Raw genomic sequence first — 20,889 nt, 5'->3', positions numbered from 1 at the left:
GCTATACATGAAGCAGCCTCCCGGGTTTGAAGTTAGTAATAGTGACACTCCTCATGTTTGTAAGCTTCATAAGGCTATTTATGGCCTCAAACAAGCACCTCGTGCTTGGTTTGATCAGCTTCGCTCTGCTCTTCACAGCCTGGGTTTTGTGGCCTCTCGAGCTGATGCTTCTTTATTTATTCGGATACATTCTACTTCAATTATTTATATTTTTGTTTACGTTGATGATATCTAAATAACAGGAAGTGGCAAACACCAGGTTCAATGGTTTATTTCTCAACTAGACAATAGATTTTTGCTCGAGAATCTTAGTGCTCTCTATTATTTTCTTGGTATTTAGATCTGCAAGTCATCATATCCCTCTCCGTTTCTCACTCAAACTAAATATACTAGAGAGCTTCTCATCAAAATTAAGATGGATCAAGCCTACGTCTATGTCTACGGGAGTCAATTTATCACGTCATCTTGGAGATCCATTTGATGACCTGACTCTATATCCAAGTACAGTAGGTGCTTTGCAATATTTGACATTCACTCGACTTGATATGGCCTACAGTGCCACTAAAGTCTCTCAATTTATGCAAACACCTCTTCATACTCATTGGAAGGTTGTCAAAAGAAACCTACGATTAGGGATGTAAACAAACCAAACTGTTCGCGAGTTATTGAGAGTTTGGCTTGATAAAAAGCTCGTTTGAGTTCGTTTATTAATTATATCGATCTCGACAATTTAATAAAACTAAGATCAAGTTTAAGGATATTCGACTCGTGAACTCGCAACTATGTTTGCTAATAATCTCACGAGTTCGAGCTCGAATTGTTTAGCTGGCTCGTAAGATCGAGATCGAGCTCGATCTTGGCTCATTTATGTTTTTTTAGTTATGTTTATTGTTTTTATTATTTATGAATGAATTTATGCTTTTATGTCGAATTTAAATTAGTTCATATATATAATTTTTTAACAAGCTCGAATAAATGTCAAACTATAGCTCAATTATATGCTTTACGAGCTCAGAAACGAGCTGAGCTCAAGCCAGACTTGTTAAACGAGCTTATTAATGAATCAAGCCCGAGTCCGGCTTGATTAACATGATAAATGAGCTTTTAACGAGCCGAGCTTGAGCTTTTCGTCAGCTTAGTAATTTCAAGTTAAGTCGAGCCGAGCTCGAGCTTTTATCAATCTTAAATGAGCCAAGCTCAAGCCTCATGCTGTTTGGCTTGATTTGGATAATTTACATCCCTACCCACGATATCTCAATGGCACCTTGGATTATGGTGTTTGCTTAGGTACTTCTGCTTCTCTTCAGTTACATGGCTATTGTGATTCCGATTGGGGTAATGACCTTGATGATCGTCGTTCCACGTTGGGTTTCTACTGGCTTCTTGGTGGCTCTCCAATCTCTTGGAGATGCAAGAAGCAAACTGTTGTGTCCTGCTCAAGTACGGCGGTTAAAATTCCGGAGTCTTGCAAATGCAACATCTGATCTTTTATGGCTTCAATCTGTAAGAAAAACGTGACACATATTAAAAGAAGTAGCGTGGAATCTCGGCTCCCGATACACTCATCGATGGTATGAGAAAACGCCTATAAATAGAGCGATTGAGGTCCCTAAGCACACACCTCATAAGAAAAATTTACACCATCTATTGAGAGGGTGGAGTGGTTAGAAGACATCATCCGAGAAGAAAATCAGAGAAATCAAAATTTTCAATGGCCGGAGGTAACACTTGATTTAAGCTTCCGCATATTGTTTTTTCATGTTCATGTATACGTAAAAACATGATTTTGAGAAAAATCTCTTACATTTGGTATCAGAACAGCGATACCTTTCCTTGAAAATATTTGTTTTAATATCAAGAACTTTAAGAAATTTTTAGAAGTTTTACGTAAGAAATTTGAAATTTTTCTTTCTGAAAGTTTACGTAAAAAAAAATGAAAGTTTGGATATATTAAGAAACTTACCTGAAAATTTGTTCTTGGTTGCACGCCGGAGTCTTGAAGATCATAATATTTAGTTTTTGGATTTCTCAAAATAAATTTTGGTATAAGAAGAAAGTTTCTGAAAACTTTTATTTTGAACGAGAGGATAAAGAAGAAGAGTTCGAAAGATTGTAATTTGTGGCAATTGAATTCGGAAGTTAGAATACAATTATTCAGACAAAGCATTTAATATTTTAAATGATAGAAGACCCACACGTCTTGTTCAAATCCTCAATTCTCCACCTTCAGCTTGTATGGCTCAAATATGATGAATGATTAATTTTTTTATTAAAAAAAATTATTAATGTGGGACCCGCAATTAATGTTGCGGGACCCACAACTTTTGACAATTGAAAAATTTGTCAATTTTCGGTAAAGTTTTTTTAAATTATTATTATTATTATTTTAATAATAATAAATAAATAATGATTAATGTGTTATTAAGTTATATGTATAATTCGGTATACATATAACATTTGGTTAAATAATTTGTACACATTAAAATAATTCTAAGTTCGACGTAATTTCTAATACATGTCTAGAAATTATTTGTGCCTGTTTTATATAATGTCAAATATTATGGATAAATATTTGATGTGTACATGCAAATTTAATATTATGTTTGTATTTATTTTTAAGCTTTTTTTAATGCAAACTATATTGAAAAATAATTGGTACATCAATATTCACATTTTGTTCATATTAAATTATATGAAATTGTTTATAATTTGAAATGAACATATCAAGTAAGATGTGAATATAATATTATAAAATATTTCAGATGTTCACAAATGAATAATTAATCCTCACTTTATCATTACCCTGATAAAAGAGAAAAACTGATGAGGAGCCCACATTTTCACATAAATGTGATCCTCACTTTATCACTACTCTGATTGAAGAGAAAAACTGATGGGGAATATATTTGTTCATATTAGTAAAAATGTGAATATAAAGTTATTTAATTAAAAAATTTTGGCTTATAAAGATTCACATAAATGTGGATAATTAAGTTGAATAATAATTATAAGGTGACGTGAGAAAACATGATCTGAGGGAGTTCTTCATAGATCGGTTTAAATTGCCTTGACTAGCCACTGGTCTCCCTGAGGAATGTTGCTCTGACTAGGAGTTAGGTATTTAAAGGGCCTTAGCACTACCTATCTTTCCTGAGAGCACTCTTGGAAAATGTTGATTATGTAACTAAATAATTATTATATAAAGTATTAAAGTAAAAGCCAAAATTTTGTCAGGTGACCGTATAATTTTAAATAATTGAGGGATAACCACATCATCCTTAATTATGAAAAATTGTGCATTAAGTGGATTTGGATCACATAATGGACATCAATTGTAATTAATTATATAAACATAATAAATTTTACCCCACATGGATTTTTATTATATTTATATAAATAATTAGGTTAAAATATCAAATCATATTTTTCTTAATTTACCCACATGAGTTAAGCGAAATATATTTTGATAGTTTTATCATAAAATTAAAGAAAAATCTTATTGAATTAAAATTTTAGCCCACATGCAAATTTTATGTCACAAGATTTTTAAAACATGAATTACATTGGTAAAACATGATATTGTCTCAAAATTTTTAATCATATGATATTTTGTGCAGTTATGCAACCTACGAGTTTTTCTGATATGAAATGTGACATTCCCGAACTAAAGAGCGATAATTATAAAATATGGAAAGAAAGAATTCTTCTTCAATTAGGGTGGATGGATATTGATTATGCTATACGGAAAGATGAACCATCTGCTATTACTGAAAACAGTATTCCAGATGATGTTGATCTTTATGAAAAATGGGAGCGATCTAATCGACTCTGTGTAATGTTCATAAAGACCAAAATCTCTGCTGGTATGCGTGGTTCTGTCGATCAGCATAATAATGTCAAAGAATTACTGAAGGCTATTGATGAACAGTTTCAGTCTTCGGATAAGGCACTTGCTAGTACCTTAATTATGAAATTCTCTTCATTAAGGCTCACCGGTGTGAGAGGAGTGCGAGAGCACATCATGAAAATGCGGGACATAGCGGCTCAGCTCAAGACACTTGAAGTGGAAATGTCCGAGACTTTTCTTGTGCACTACATTTTATGCACTCTTCACAGCAATATGGACCCTTCAAAATTTCCTACAATACACATAAGGATAAATGGTCGATTAATGAATTAATGAACGTGTGTGTTCAAGAGGAAGGTAGGTTGTTGATGGAAACGAGTGATAATGTATTTATGACTACACAAGGAAAGTATAAGAAGCAAGCCAAAGTCAAGGGAAAAGAGAAAGTAATAATTCCACCCCAACCTGACATCAAGAAAGAATCCAAGTGTTTTTTCTGTAAAAAGACGGGACACATTAAGAAGGATTGCAATAAATTTAAGGACTGGCTTGAAAAGAAAGATATTCCTATTTCATTTGTCTGTTATGAATCTAATATGGTTAATATGATTTATAACACATGGTGGATTGATTCTGGTTCTACAATCTATGTTACAAATACCTTGCAGGGTATGCAAAACCTAAGGAAGCCAATAGAAAATGAGCGAAACATCTATTCAGGAAACAAGATGTCTTCGCATGTGGAGGCTATTGGAACTTGCTGCCTAGTGTTGAATAGTGGTTATATTTTAAAATTAGAAAAGACCTTTTATGTTCCTAGTTTTTCTAGGCGTTCCACGGTCGTTTCGGATCGTCTCTCGCATCCTTCTCGCTTCGGCATCGTCGTTTCGATATTTCAAATCATCAAAAGACATGTATATTATTTCGTTTCTGTATCGATCTTGTCATAGTAATAAATTTGATGTTTATTTTATGAAAACCATGTGTATGTTATGTAGAATTTTGAGCAAATATGGTTGGATCACTTTTGAAACTGTTTTTGGATCTCAAAACTCTAATTTTATGTCGTATTATTTACTGCAACTTTTCGGTCAATTTTCTGGAAAAACTTTCAACATATGAAATGTATAATTTTTTGATACCTTCGCTTTGATATATAATTCGAAATATTTGGATTAGAAATGAGCAAGTTATGATCGTTTTCATGGGACTGCTCAAACTGCACTTTTTGAAAATAATTGTACCCCTTGGTTATTCATTTAAGTTTTTGGATAAATCAATAAATTTGTTTTATAAAGCAAATCTTATTGGAAATGGTACAACGGTTGATGGTCTTTTCTCTATTTCTTTACAAAATAATAACACCACTATGCGTGTTCAAGGAGGTATCAAAAGATGTGTTATAAATGAAGATTCCTCTATATTATGGCTTCGGAGATTGGGACACTTCTCCATAGAGAGAATTAAAAGATTAATAAATGATGGAGTACTCAGTACTTTAGATTTTACTGATTTTGAGACTTGTGTGGACTGTATTAAGGGAAAACAGACCAATAAGTCTAAAAAGGGTGCCAAGAGGAGTACAAAAATATTAGAAATCATACATTCAGATATTTGTTGTCCAGATATGGACATGCAAAGTCCGAAATACTTCATATCTTTCATTGATGATTACTCACGATACATGTATATCTACATGCTACATAATAAAAACGAAGCACTTGAAGCCTTTAAGGTTTTTAAGACTGAAGTGGAGAAGCAATGTGTAAAACATATTAAGATTGTGAGAACTGATAGAGGTGGAGAATATTACGGTAGATACACTGAGAATGGACAAGCACCTGGTCCGTTTGCTAAGTTTCTCCAAGAACATGAGATTGTTGCCCAATATACAATACCTGGTTCTCCGGACCAAAATGGCGTAGCTGAGAGGAGAAACCGAATATTATTGGACATGGTGCGGAGCATTTTAAGTAGCTCAAAACTTCCTAAATCCTTGTGGACTGAAGCTCTTAAGACAGCTGTGTATATATTAAACCTAGTTCCAACTAAGGCTTGTCCCAAAGATGCCATTTGAGTTATTTAAAGGTTGGAAACCGAGTTTGAAATATATACGCATTTGGGGTTGTCCTTCTGAAATAACAGTTTACAACCCACATGAAAAGAAATTGGACCCAAGAACTATAAGTGGATATTTTATTGGGTATGCCGAAAAATCCAAATGGTACATATTCTATTGTCCATATCACAACACTAGAATTGTGGAATCAAGAAATGCAAAATTTCTTGAGAATGATTTGATTAATGGGAGTGATTATTCAAATGACATAGTTTTTGAGAAAGATCACATTAATTCACAACCCTCTTATTCAAATGACAGATTGGTCGTTATTCACACTCCTCAAGACCAAATGAGTGTTAGACAACCAGTTACTGAAGTTCCACAAATCGCTGATGAAAATCCAGTATATCAAGTTGTTAATGAAGAACAACAAGAAATTGTTGATCAACCAAACAACCTAAGGAGATCTACTAGAATAAGAAGATCAGCTATATCTAGTGATTATGTTGTGTATTTACAAGAATCGGATTTTAACATCGGAGCCGAAAATGATCCTGAAACGTTTTCACAAGCCATGAGTTGTAATGTGTCAAAACTATGGTTTAATGCTATGAAAAAAGAGATGAATTCAATGGCAGTTAATGGAGTCTGGGATCTTGTTCAGTTGTCTGATGGTGTAAAAGCCATTGGATGTAAATGGATCTTCAAAACAAAGAAAGACTCATTAGGAAACACTGAAAGGTATAAAGCAAAACTCGTTGCTAAAGGATTCACTCAGCAGGAAGGAATCAATTATAAGGAGACTTTTTCTCTTGTATCTAAGAAAGATTCTCTCCGTATCATTCTAGCATTAGTTGCACATTTTGACTTAGATTTGCAACAAATGGATGTGAAAACAGCTTTTCTCAATGGAGAACTAGAGGAAGAGGTTTATATGAAACAACCTGAAGGATTCTTCTCTAGTAATGGTGAGCAATTGGTTTGTAAGCTTAAGAAATTTATGTATGGATTAAAACAAGCTTCCCGTCAATGGTATTTAAAATCTGATGATGTTATCTCTTAATTTGAATTCGTTGAGAACCCCATGGATCAATGTATATACCAGAAGGTCAGTGGGAGCAAGATTTGTTTCCTTATTCTATATGTGGATGATATATTACTTGCAACCAATGATAAGGGTTTGTTATATGAGGTGAAACAATTTCTCACGAAAAACTTTGATAAGAAGGATATGGGCGATGCATCATATGTCATTGACATTAAGATACAAAGAGACAAAATTAGAGGTATTATAGGTCTGTTTCAAGAAACCTATATCAACAAAGTTTTAGAGAGATATCGGATGAAAGATTGTTCACCAAGTATAGCTCCCGTTGTGAAAGGTGATAAATTCAATTTGAGCCAATGCCCAAAAAATGATCTAGAGCGGGAACAAATGAAAAACATTCCTTATGCTTCTGCTGTCGGAAGCTTGATGTATGATTAGGTTTGTACTAGACCTGACATTGCATTTGTTGTTGGGATGTTGAGAAGATATCAGAGTAATCCAGGTTTAGACCATTGGAAAGCTGCAAAGAAAATGATGAGGTACCTTCAAGTGACCAAAGATTATATGCTTATGTTCAGACAAACTGAGAATTTGGAAGTAATTGGCTACTCTGATTCAGACTACGCTGGCTGCATTGATTCAAGAAAATCCACTTCAGGATATATTTTCATGCTAGGTGGTGGAGCTGTATCTTGGAGAAGTGCAAAGCAGACATTGACTGCTACTTCCACTATGGAAGCCGAGTTTGTATCTTGTTTTGAGGCAACCTCACATGGTGTATGGTTGAAGAGTTTCATTTCGGGGCTTAGAGTTATGGATTTTATATCTAGGCCATTAAGAATATATTGTGACAATTCAGCTGCTGTTTTTATGGCTAAAAATAACAAAAGTGGTAGTCGAAGCAAGCACATCGACATTAAGTATTTAGCCATACGAGAACGTGTTAAAGATAAGAAATTACTTATCGAGCACATTAGCACTGAATTGATGATTGCAGATCCTTTGACTAAAGGCATGCCATCATTGAAATTTAAAGATCATACAGAAAGAATGAGACTTGGTTCCTCTATGTAATTTTGTTGTAAGAACAAAGTTAATGAAACTATGATGTGATATTTTCTCATATTTGTTGTGTACACATTCATTGATTTGAGAAATATCAATAAAGTTGGACCTCGAATAAACATTGGGTTTATTCATTAAGTTATACAGATTTGATAGACATAATGCATTGTAATACATGGAAGATAATATTCGTTTTAAGATGACTTATCGCCATGATTCATGTATTTTGTTTTCTCCTATGGTAAATGAGATATATGTGTCAAGTGAGAGAATGTAAGAAAAACGTGACACATATTAAAAGAAGTAGCATGTACAAATTGATATTGGCGAAGGCCAAGAAAATTTAGATGCGTACACGATTCTCCTTCTGAATCTCGGCTCCCGATACACTCATCGATGGTATGAGAAAACGCCTATAAATAGAGCGATTGAGGTCACTAAGCACACAGCTCATATGAAAAATTTACACCATCTATTGAGAGGGTGTAGTGCTTAGAAGGCATCAACCGAGAAGAAAATCAGAGAAATCAAAATTTTCAATGGCCGGAGGTAACACTCGATTTAAGCTTCCGCATTTTGTTTTTCATGTTCATGTATACGTAAAAACATGATTTTGAGAAAAATCTCTAACACAATCGAGATAGCTTGAAGATGGAGTTGGCTCAACATCTGCTCAAGCCGAGCTCGAGCTTTTATCAATCTTTTATCACATGATGCTTATCGATCGAGATAGCTTTGAAGATAGAGTTGGCTCAAAATAATAATTGATCATATTCAAAATTTTGACTTGGAAATCGAGCTCCAGAAAGATTTAATTTTTTTTAAAATATATTCACAATAAACTTCATCAATTTTTTTTAAATGCTTGAAAGTATAAAGGAGCTCAAGTGATATATCATAAATGTTAGCTTGATATAGAGCTTGAACTTAAGAAATGGAGATCTTGAGTCTATGTGATATTTTATATTTGGCAAAATATTTTTGGAAAAGCAAATTCAAGAAGCTGTAAAATATGGCTTTAGGATTTATTCTTGAAAATTCTGTTTTTTTTTTAAATTAGTATTTCTCATTATTATACCCAAATACACATCACTTTTTTTCTTTATATATATAAAATAGCTCACTTAAATAATGTAAGTTAATAATTTTAAAGTTAACTATTAATTATCCGATTCGACCATAACTATGGTAATAAATATTCGTCGATATATAAAAATATTTACGCTCGTTAAGAAAAAAAACAAAGAGAGCCCCCTCAATTAATTAATTAATTAATGTCTCATATAAAATTTTTATTTTCCTTTTTGTTTGACAACAATAAAACGTGTTTGTTTGTCCACATTGTCTTCGGGCCAAAAACATATATGTCACCTACTACTTTTGTTTTGAAATGTATTTAGTAAAAGTGTAATAATAATTTGTCGAAATTCCATTGTCGACCACCTTTTTTTTAGGTCTCGCATTCTTTAATTGTACAAGTCATCCTTTTTTATGGCCAAACTACGTACATTTTGATCGCAAATTGTTGCTTCAAATTATATATATATATATTATGATTCCAATTTCAAATTGAATGACTTTAATTCACATTATCATTTGTGATTTGAAATGTATTTAATTAACTGAATGACACAAATCCTGAATTTTCCAGATTCATTATTCCATTGAATTGCAAATATATTTCTCGTCCGATCACATGAGATAAGTAAGTTGGCCTTCTAGGGCGCGCGGTTGACAAAATTGTACGTCTCGATTAAGATATTTTTCTATATATGTTCGATATTCATCATCTGCTATGTAAAATATATGTTCTTCACACAGTCTACAGACTAAATTGAAGTTAGCTCCATGTTTCACAATATTATTTCTTGTTAGATGATAATTTTTGTTGGATTTATTTTTGAATTATTTTATCAAAATAATTAAATTGTGAATTTTAAGATATAGAGATAAGTGAACAAATTATTATTTTTGAATATTTGTTGAAGATATGATAATAATATTGGAAAATATTATTTTGAAGATGTGGAAAAATGATTTGATTAGTTATTTTGTCTTGGATATGATGAAGTTATCTATATATTAGAGTTCTCATTCATTTTAGGCAAAAACTTTGTGTGAGAAGGTCTCACGGGTCGTATTTGTGAGACGGATCACTTATTGGGTCATCCATGAAAAAGTATTATTTTTTATGTTAAGAGTATTACTTTTTATTGTGAATATCGGTAGGGTTGAACCGTCTCATAGATAAAGATCCGTGAGACCGTCTCACAAGAGATCTACTCTTCATTTTAAAGATCTTTGAGTGTGACCATGTACATCGAGCGTGGCCATATGTGGTCAAGGGAGATTGATGAGCTTTTATTGTCAAATATTTTAGAGTAGAATTGTTAGATTTTGTTTTTATGCATTATATTCATTTAAATTCTTCGAGAGAAGAAAGTGAATTCCTGAGAGATAGCGATATCTATCGTATATATCATATATTATGTTGTAAACTTGTCAGGTTGGTTATATGAAAAAATAAAGAGCAAAAACGAGAATGTTCATTATGTGTCACAAGCCACGAGACAAACTTCTGTTAATAGCATTATATTCATTCTGATTTCAAGATTTTTAATTGTTGGTACACACACATTCAAAGTCTAATGATTCTTTCATCTAGAGAGGAAGTTGACATTCTAGGAAGAGAACAATTCGCAGTTTCGAATGGAGTTAGAGTGTAGCAGAGTTAAAAGCGAGTGATGCTCGTCAAGTAGAGTCTACTGAATATGTTCATCGTAAAGACGTCATAAGAAAATATAAAGTCTTTACTATTTTAAGTCTTTGTATGATTGTAACATTTTGAAGTTTATTGGATTTTCTCGATGTCTAGGTATGATTCCGTAGATATTGGTCTATTAGACCGAAAAATGTTCATGTATTTTATTTTGCTTTCAGTTTTTTTATTAATTGGGCTAATAACCAAAACCGGGAAAAATAAGCGAAAACCATATCAACATTTCTGTCTCAAATATATGTGCTATATCTTATTTTTCGTTTCTCATCTATATAATTAAAAATCTATATATAATAGTATTTTTCTATTCTTTTACCAATATACTCTTATCATTAGATGCATTAGCCACTTACAAATTTCAATATACCATTAAATAATAATTAAATATATTTTTTTTTGTATAATTGGTTTTTCCAATGATATTATTAATTCATATTATTAATCAGTGTTAAAAATTCCAGTTACCACATTGCGTTTGTCGAAGTTCATAACATAAGACGTGTATTGAACATAATTATGACGTCAGAAGGTAGATATAATAAATTGTAAAATCTTCCCATTGATCGGGTTAATTATATATATATGCAATAATGAACGAGCTTCATTAATTAATTTTTAGATGGGTTTTCAGAGAGATTAGTAGTAAACATTCCCACAGAAAAATCATCTCCCACCACAACCATGAAGTCTTTTTCATTAAAAATACAGGACAAAGTCAAGAACCCTAAAAGCATAACATAAGGAACATGAGCTGCAACTTTCTTAATAGGGAGAAACACCCACATTGGCTGGAGCAAGAAAGCCATCTTTCATCAGGACGACATCGTCTCCTTCCTACGAGATTGACAACTAAATTAATTAATTATGCAACAAATATGAGTTCTAGATTACCAAAATATCATAATAAAAAGATGATTAAACAATTGATTGGTGATTGTTAAATTCTTGCCACAATTTGGATAAAAGTGACTTGTTGTAATTTTTTTTGGTTGCAATTACTCAGTCAGCATAGGAAATAACATAACATTGTCAATGTCCTAGTTATTGTCCTCAAATAAGATGTAGGGTTTTGGGATATATAAATCTACCTGTTGGCAGACAGACTGTTTTTTCACAGGTTGATCAGGCATTATTCCGAAGTGAATGTGAGGAAAATGTGCCCACTAAGAACAAGAAAAAAAACTAAAATCATTATAATTATATATAAGAAGACCGTAGTCGTTCTCGAATATATATCAAATTTCACTGATAAGACACATTAGAACTATTGAATTTTTCTGAAAGTTGTGGCTAGCAAATTAATAATGATATTTTGGTGTTTTTTTTCTTGGATCTTACATTTTTTGCGGCAGCACTAAAGGCTTCCCTGTGGCTAATATCAGGGTTTCCAGCTTTGATACGTTGGATTTCATCCCTGCAAAATTTTATGATAAAATGTGACACTAAATGCATGACTTCTTTAAACACTAGTACCATATAATATTTGTAGATTACATATAATAAATAATCTTAGGAGTCAGAATTAGCTTTAAAGAATTTATACGCTTACAAAAGAGAAGCAGTAATAGCAGAATTATATTAATAATAAAGCTGCAAAAACTTTCATGTACACAAACATGGTTTAGCTAGACATAGAGATAGGGCCATAGGGGATCTATATCTATATACTTGTGTATACGTACGTGAATACGCACACATATTATATATTTATATATACATATATATATATATATATATATATATATATATATATAGTATTTTATGAACGCGCACACAGACACACATGATTCACACACATGATTCTCATATGCAGACCCAAAAAAAATTGTGCGTTAAAATTATTTAATTTTATAACCACTTACTTGATGAACCGATTGTAAGCAGATGGCACCCTCTGTCTTTTTTCTGGGGCTGAAATTAAACATAAATAACAAACAAACAATAAAACAAAACAAAAAGCGACACATTAATCAATAAATAGCTTTGCTGACTTTTATTTATATTTCTGCATTCAATATCTTTTACTGTCATATGTGTCCTCTCCTTTTCTCCTCATCACTGCTTCATCATTATCTAATGATTTTTCTTTACAGTATTTTTCTTCTGAGATTTTGCTGTTTCGCACACACACTTGGTTCCCAGGGGACATAAATCAATAAGTTTCGTACCTTGGTTTTATTTAAAAAGAACGGTAAAAAAGGCCAAGAATATGTTAATATTAGTTATGGTGAAAAACAATAGGAAATTAAATAAAGTTAGGGTTTGAAATTAATTCGAAAAGTAACCTTAAACATACAAGATCTAAAGATTTTGGATAGAAAACTCAAATTTTCGATGAATATAAAACATTAATTACGTGTATAGAGTTATGATTTTTCAATCCTTGATGATACATGGTCTAAAATGACATGACGTAAACCATAAAACTAGCAAATAATCAAGAAATTCGGTCTGATTCATATCACTGTTTAAGAGTAAACTCTCAAAAAGCATATTCTTCCTCTTTTTTTTGGTTTTTAAGTAACACATCATAGTGCAGTTTAAGGATCTTATTTAGTCAAGAAAATACTATGCAACATAAACTTTAGAGTTGACAGTGACTGAAAACAATCTACACACAATCTATACTAAGCAAGGATATTCACAGAGGATTTTCAAGTATTATGAAGTAATAATTATGAAAAATTTAATTTAAAGATCCAATAATGAAATATGACAGAATAAAACTGTGAAGGATCTCACGTCGGTTAGCAACTGGTGGCTTAGGAAGCTCGTCGATTCCCCTAACCGGTAAGATAAAGGATTCGTTTGGATTTGGAAGATTGTTCAACATATTCGACGGCGAGTTGCGAATCTCCTCCTGCAAACAAAAAATAGAGTTATAGTCTGAATTTCTGGAAAAAAAATATTACTAATTTCAAGGATTAACAAATAGCCAAAATATAAGAAATATGGCTTTCTATATATAACCATCTTTTTCAATAAAATTAAGCACAAAATATTTTTTTTATATCAAATACACAATCCGCCCCTTGAAATCCAGATTTTTATGATGCGATCTATATCATACCAGATTGATTTTAGATAAGAAAAAGAATGAATTAAGTAGATATATAATTTGGTTTAAGCTTTAACATTTGATTGAAGAGGAACCCTAATCGATCATCTGAATTTGATTGCATGTATACCAGCAGATTCTTAGGAGAGAAAAATGAATGGCCAAGATATATAATTTGGTTTAAGCTTTAACATTTGATTGAAGAGGAACCCTAATCGATCATCTGAATTTGATTGCATGTATACCAGCAGATTCTGAGGAGAGAAAAATGAATGGCCAAGATGAAGCTGATTGGCCGCAGGGAGAAGCAACCCGCGCATGTTCACAGACAAAAGATTGGTGCAATGGCCACATCTAACAGTCACAGTCTTGAACAAACTTGTGCTAGGAACACTCACCTAAATAATTCAAGAATTTTATATAATCAATTCCTGTAAGTTAAAATTGAGAAAAAAGATTAAGGATTCAGTCAAAATTAAACTACCAAAAGTTTTTGTAAAAAGGAAACCATCTCCAAGAAAAGTGAGGTAAAGACTGAAAGGGCTGTCATACAAATCAGACATTATGTACTTGAAGCTTTTCACAAAAACGAAGCATCTTTTTAAGAGAAATTAGGCGAAGATTAAAAGTTTTTTTCTCGAACCATAAAAAATGAATCTTTTCATAAGAAATAAGAATTTTTTCTGCAAAAACAAGGAGAAGATTAAATGAATTTTCAATTAAACAAATGAATGGTCAAGAAACTTTCACAAAAAAAGAAGCATTTTTCAACATTTTCGAGCAAAACAAGAAAGGGTTTTCACTGAAACAATATGCACAAAAAGCCCTCAAAAAATTTATCGAGCAAAATTTGCAAGAATATCAAGAAAAAGAGAACGAGTTCACTCAAACAACAAGAACAAAACATCTTCCAAAAAAGGAATCATTTTTACTAGAAAACTTAAGAAGGTTAAGATTGAAATGGTTCATTCCTTAGCAAGAAGACTTCAAATCAATACCAAACGTCGGAAGAAATGAACCGGGAAAATATTAAACAAAAACAAATACAAAAACACAATACATATATATTTATATGTGTATGAAAGAAGAATATGATGAACTCTATTCTCATCAGTGTATGGTCTTGTTTCATGAACAAGGGATGATAATACCGCGAGGACAGTATCACAAAAGGTGCAATGGACGTAACAGAGCTGCTCCGAAGGAGAGAGGTGGTGGTGGTCCGGTGCAAAAGCAGATGAAGAGGACATTTGCTAAATTTTTTTGGGGGTTTTTTAAAAATTTTCCGAGGACGTTTTTTTTTTTGGATTGATGATTCTCTCAGATTGATTTGATTGATTGATAGGTTGACTGATCGAGGTATGTATATATGGGGGTTTGGGATTGACAGATTAATCACCTTGGATCTGATCTTCTGAATGTTTTTCTTTTTCTTTTAAAATATTTTGTAGTGGATGAGTTATAATCGACAAGAAGCTGAGAGAATCAAGAATGAGGTGTGTTCGAAAAAGGGGTGCCCACTAATATAGTAGATGATTTGAAACAACTACAAAAGTTGCGTTTATTATATTCATTCCCATATTATACATATAAAATTGTAAATTTTAAAGTATATACACAAAGGTATGCACATGCATATAGAGGATGTAATTAGGATTTCAGAAGAGAGACAGCGGTTCAACAAATTTGTCACAATTTATGTAGGAATAGATGTAGATATTCAAAGATCAAGAAATCAATTGCCTCAAAATTAATTTACTGGATGCTGAAGTGTACTTATTCTGAATGAAATGTGAGAATTAAATGAGTAGAAAATGGCATAAATGCATTCCTTATTTAATGTTCTTGCGATGTGTTTAGTTTAGTTTTGTATTTTTTTGTAGTTTTTTATTTTTAATACTATAAGTATAGGACTGTTAAATTTTTAATCCTTCCTATTCTCGGATTGTCATGATCTTTCTTTCTAGCCAAACTTGTCTGATATGGGACATTTCAGTAGGAATATTGACTGATTTGATCGATGAGATCATTATTACATAATTAAAATTTAACTTTAGCTTAGCTTATCACGAAGAAGAAATTTTAACCTACTTTATTCTTACATTTATTATTGTCTTTTCACCATAAATTTTATATTTGAATATATAAACAATTTAGCCTAATAATTATGACCTAATTTTAAAAAAATTGCAAGAAAAATAGATTTCGGTGAAACATAAAAAATTATCGTTTGGAAATCTTTCAGTCCAAAATTGATGACATGTACACATAATATATTAAAAATTTGACATCCAATAGTTACATGATTAAAAATAAAATCTTGACGATTTTTTTATTTAGTGTAATCTAAAAAAAATTCGATACTGTTTTAAAATTTCAACGACGACTTTCCAAATCATTCTAAACATTTAGTGTTCACTCACTTTGATTTAAATATATTAAGCAATTAAGTTCCTAAATCCATCGACAATGCACATCCACTAGGATTCAAGTGCAACAATCAACTATATTATAGTGAAAAATATATATATATTAAAATTTAACATCAGTTGTTCTCTACAACCCTTTAATTCTCTCCAAGCCCTCTTCCAATTATGAATCCAAATGTATATTCTATCAACCTATTTATTATTTTAAAAAATTAAATAACTACCAACGAATAACGACAATTCGACTCATATAATCGAATTGAAAAAATAAATTAATCTAACAACAATTTTATCAAAAAGAAAAATAGATTCCCACCCTAAAATCAAAGGAAAGCACGTTCCTTAACTCATATATGTATATATATACACTTTAAGCATTGCCTACAATATTCTTGATCGATACGTACAAGTTGTGGATGTATGTATATATGTGGGGCCGTAGAAAGGAGAAGATGTATGGTTGGCATTCCCGATGGACAGAGGCGGCAGAGGTGGGGGAGAGGCACTCCGATAGGGACGTGTGCATGCCCCTCACGCATTTACCTGTTCTTTTCACACTTATTTCTTCTTAATACACACACACACTCTTTTTAAATATGTATAACTTTTATAATATATTTATTTAAATTACTCGTTTCCCGATTTTTATAACTTACATGTATATTCTATGCATATATATATGTATTTTTTAACCCTGATCGTAGGGTTTAATAAAGCCTTAAATGGCGGGCACCTATCCTCTGCACTTACTATTATTACCCTTTGATTTTTGAAGTCAAGTCCTCTAGCTCATTCATCAGACACCCGCAAAACATATCAGATTTTGATTCCCATCTATTGCTATCGATTGATGCGCAAGTTAATTTAAGCGAATTAGTTCGTATTGATAGTGGGTGGATAATAGTTTTACATTGTGATACATTTTATATAATAACTAAATACATGTATAATATGGTGGAGATAAATTATTTGAATTTGGTGGTGGTTTTGTTCAGTAATTTCTCTCTTGATTTGTCTCCCTACAATTTACAAGATTTAATAAGGGTTAACTTTAAATATTTAAGAAAGAATTGTAGATTTGTATGTTATTTAATGGGTTTTTGCACATCTATGTTCCAAAAGGAACCTTTTACGCTCACATCAAGGAGAGGAGAATCAAGAAGTTCCATTCATAATTTGTTTAATCTTTATATATATATATAGATACCCGTGGATGAGCCTATTATCCCTGGTCCATCCCAAGACCAACTGGAAGACAGACCCATGGAGGCCTCATGCATTCTCCTATAAATACCATGTTTGAGTGTTCATTCGATTCATTCACTATATTGTTTTCAGCAGCTCCCCCTTATATCCTCAGTCTCTGACTTGAGCGTCGGAGGAGCTATGCCAGGACACCCTCCTGGCCCCTTTCTAACGGTCTTATTCGTTATTTCAGGCTCAGGACAATTCCAAAACCTGCGTCTGGACTAGTGGCCTTTGCTGGAAGCGGACCCTAAATTTCCCGTGAACATCAATATATATATACACACGGAATTTTGAATTAAGTAGCTAGTGTAATATTATTAATTGGAGAAACAATTTTGTGACGACGAAGATCATAATAATAATAAATGTGAAATATTAGTTATTAATGTGTAGATACGCAATGTTTGCGCTTGACTAATAAAAAGAGATTACATACAAGTAAAATAGAGCTAAAAGTAGTGAAGGGTTAAGGGAAATTTCCACCTTTAAATTGTAACCAATTTTGTATTTCTGATGCATATATACTAGCTGTATGTATAATTCATATATTAAGATATTTTTTATCTCATTCTACGCAATATATAAACCACATAATCCAAAATACTATTTATAATTTTAAATTTGAGAAGATAAATTGTATGGTTAAACTTTACTCTAAAAAACCCTATGTGTGAATTGAAAATAAAGTACATACACTTCAAAAAAAAGTAATAAAATAAGTAAAGTACATATTACCTTAAAAAAAAAAGGAAAAAAAAGTACACATAAGCAAAATACAAAAAAAACCAAGAAAGGGTTTAATATTTTTATTGATTTGACGGTTCCCTTAGCTCTCTCTCCCACACAAACGAAACACACACAGAGATACGTTACTGTCTCATCAGTAAAATATAAAAGAAGACAGACATCATCTATTTTTTCTTCATTTATTTATTATTTATTTATGTAGTTAGCCTTTTGGCCTTGCATTATTTCCTGCAACTGCCTTTGTCCTATTATCTTCCAAATTAAATTAATTAATTCATTTTAGGAGTAGGTCTCTTGTGAGACGATCTCACGAATCTTTATCTGTGATACGGATCAATCCTATCGATATTCATAATAAAAAATAATATTCTTATCATAAAAAGTAATACTTTTTCATGGATGATCTAAATAAGATATTCGTCTCATAAAATACGACCTGTGAGATCGTCTCACACAAGTTTTTGCCTCGTTGTATTTTCTCCATAATTATATTATATTGTTACTTTTATCTATATATAGTATATATGACATTAAGTTGCGACCTCACATTATAGAAAATGATTAATTGACAATATGGATGGCATCATAAAATACTTTAGAAATATTTTAAATAATATTAATTTTTATAATTTTTTTTTGTGTAGAAGATGAATATTATATATATATTCTGAATAATAAATATAATATATGTTTACGCAACAGATGAAATACCACATCTGTTTAGTATAACTAGTAACCTATACACTTATTGTATGCTCGTACATTTAGTTTTTTAAGAATAATTATTATTGGAGTTAAGTTAATATTTAGAATACGAATAATTTGTATTGAAAATATTTGTATTTATTTATAATAATTTTTAAAATTTAGTTTGTATAATATAATTTTTTTAATTAAAAAATAATATTTTTGTAGTGGAAAATAATATTTTGGAACAGGTCGGATCAGGTCCACTAGACAATTGGACTATAAAGTAATCTCATGAGTTTTGTGTTAAATAAATTAGTAATTTCTTTAAGCAATAAATTTCACTATCCTAAAATATCCCAATTAATTAACTCATGGATCAAATTTTTTATGTAAGTCTCTGTCGACTGGACAATTGGATTGCAAATCTTCTCAATCAAAAAACAAGTGTAGACCCTTGAAAGAGTAAACATGGTTTTGTGGTCCAATTCTATTTCATTCAATCTTAAATTCATTGTGGTGTCATGACAAGTACGTTAGTGGTCTAGTTTGGGTTTCATTAAAATCAAAATAATTTTCTTTTTTAAAAAAAGCGTGCGCAAAAAATTTGATTTAAAATCTTAAATGCGCATTTTCAATTTTCACTTATTTCGAGAACATTTTGGAATAATTAGTTCGTGACAATGTTTTGAAAATAAATTTGATGAAATTTCAAAAAATTATAACGTCGAATATCTTTTTATTATTTAGACATTTGGTCTTTTTTTATCCAATATTCACCACAATTGATGAAGTGCCATTTTTTTTATGACATGTAAACTTTGAATTGTAAGTTTTGTCACATCACACGTAATATAAAATTTAAAATACATAAACTTTTCTTGGAGGGAAATTGAGCGCCTCTCCCTCCCATATGCATGTATCCATCGATATTCACGTGGATAGATAAAAAAAATCTTTGTTTTTCTCTTTAAAAAAATCTCCAATTTCAGGGGATAGAAGTTATTTAGCAAGAAATTAGATTCCAGCTGCTTCTGGTCTTCATCTAAGAAATTATTCAAACATAAAAAATGAAAATCGGCCATGATCCAAAAAGTAAGAACTTCAATTTTTTATTCTATTTTTCAGTTTCTTTCTTGCAAATTTTGAACATACCAATTTATATTTCAAGTCGGAAATTATAATCATTGACCTACGACGTAGTGGTGGTTTCTTCTCATGCAAATAAATCAATCATACCACTCTGTCATAGAAAATAACAGGTTTCACAGACCAAATTAGTAAATACTGTAAAAATCAAAGCACAAGAAAACTGTAAAATCAAATAATTGAAAACAAGACACTCACCCTCCAATTTCGGCAGTTATGGAACCTTCGACCTGGATTATCATTTGTCCAAGAAACCGTCAATTGTCCTCTTTTTCCACATTTACAGAACAATATTCCTCCTTCAGAAACACACGACGTCGTTATTTCGTGTAAAATAGCTTTTTTTTTTCTTCTCAGAAAATTAGGGATTTGTTGAAAAAAAATTAGGGATTTGCTTTCTCTAAATAAAAGCTCATGCCTATGGATATGAGAGAGAAGATGTGATGTTTATGTTAAATTTCATTTTATGTTTGATGTGACAAATATCATAATTCAAAGTTTACATATCGTCACGGAAAAATGTCAATTCAGCAACCGTGGAGAAAATTGGATAAAAAAATAACCAAATATCTAAATAATGAAAAGATACCGGGCGTAAATTAAAGCGATAAAGCTACCGAACCAAAAACCAATAGTGGCAAAATTATAGGACTAATTTATCAATTTTTCAAACAAATGATATGCTATTCCTATATTTTTAAATTAAATATTATACATTACAAGCTCTATATTAATCATGTATATAAAATAAAAACGTGTACATGGTATGT

General features: G+C 31.4%; 1 protein-coding gene and 1 long non-coding RNA gene across 4 annotated transcripts; both read right to left on the bottom strand.

Annotated features, from left to right (window-relative positions):
• Window positions 1-11,384: 11,384 nt before the first annotated feature.
• Window positions 11,385-15,355, bottom strand: LOC142527617 (axial regulator YABBY 1-like). Of its 3 annotated transcripts, none has more exons than XM_075632458.1 (7): window positions 15,011-15,355; window positions 14,105-14,257; window positions 13,544-13,661; window positions 12,664-12,712; window positions 12,140-12,215; window positions 11,890-11,964; window positions 11,385-11,635 (listed from the first exon to the last, which is right to left on the bottom strand). In XM_075632458.1, exons 1-7 carry the CDS (start codon window positions 15,107-15,109, stop codon window positions 11,564-11,566), a joined length of 642 nt encoding a protein of 213 aa, XP_075488573.1. In that variant the 5' UTR covers window positions 15,110-15,355; the 3' UTR covers window positions 11,385-11,563. The 3 variants fall into 3 exon arrangements, with proteins under 3 accessions (XP_075488573.1, XP_075488575.1, XP_075488574.1); XM_075632460.1 differs by having other exon boundaries at window positions 15,049-15,352; XM_075632459.1 differs by lacking the exon at window positions 15,011-15,355 and adding an exon at window positions 14,344-14,785.
• Window positions 15,356-20,054: 4,699 nt separating this feature from the next.
• On the bottom strand, window positions 20,055-20,484 carry LOC142526415 (uncharacterized). The gene is made up of 2 exons (XR_012815252.1): window positions 20,318-20,484; window positions 20,055-20,213 (listed from the first exon to the last, which is right to left on the bottom strand). It is a non-coding gene; the product is annotated as an uncharacterized LOC142526415 (long non-coding RNA).
• Window positions 20,485-20,889: the final 405 nt, after the last annotated feature.

Source organism: Primulina tabacum, chromosome 15 (assembly GCF_025594145.1).
Source record: "Primulina tabacum isolate GXHZ01 chromosome 15, ASM2559414v2, whole genome shotgun sequence".
In the NCBI taxonomy this organism is placed as follows: Eukaryota; Viridiplantae; Streptophyta; class Magnoliopsida; order Lamiales; family Gesneriaceae; genus Primulina; species Primulina tabacum.
The sequence above is the reverse complement of the archived record's forward strand: the minus strand, read 5'-3'. Positions and strand labels throughout refer to the sequence as shown.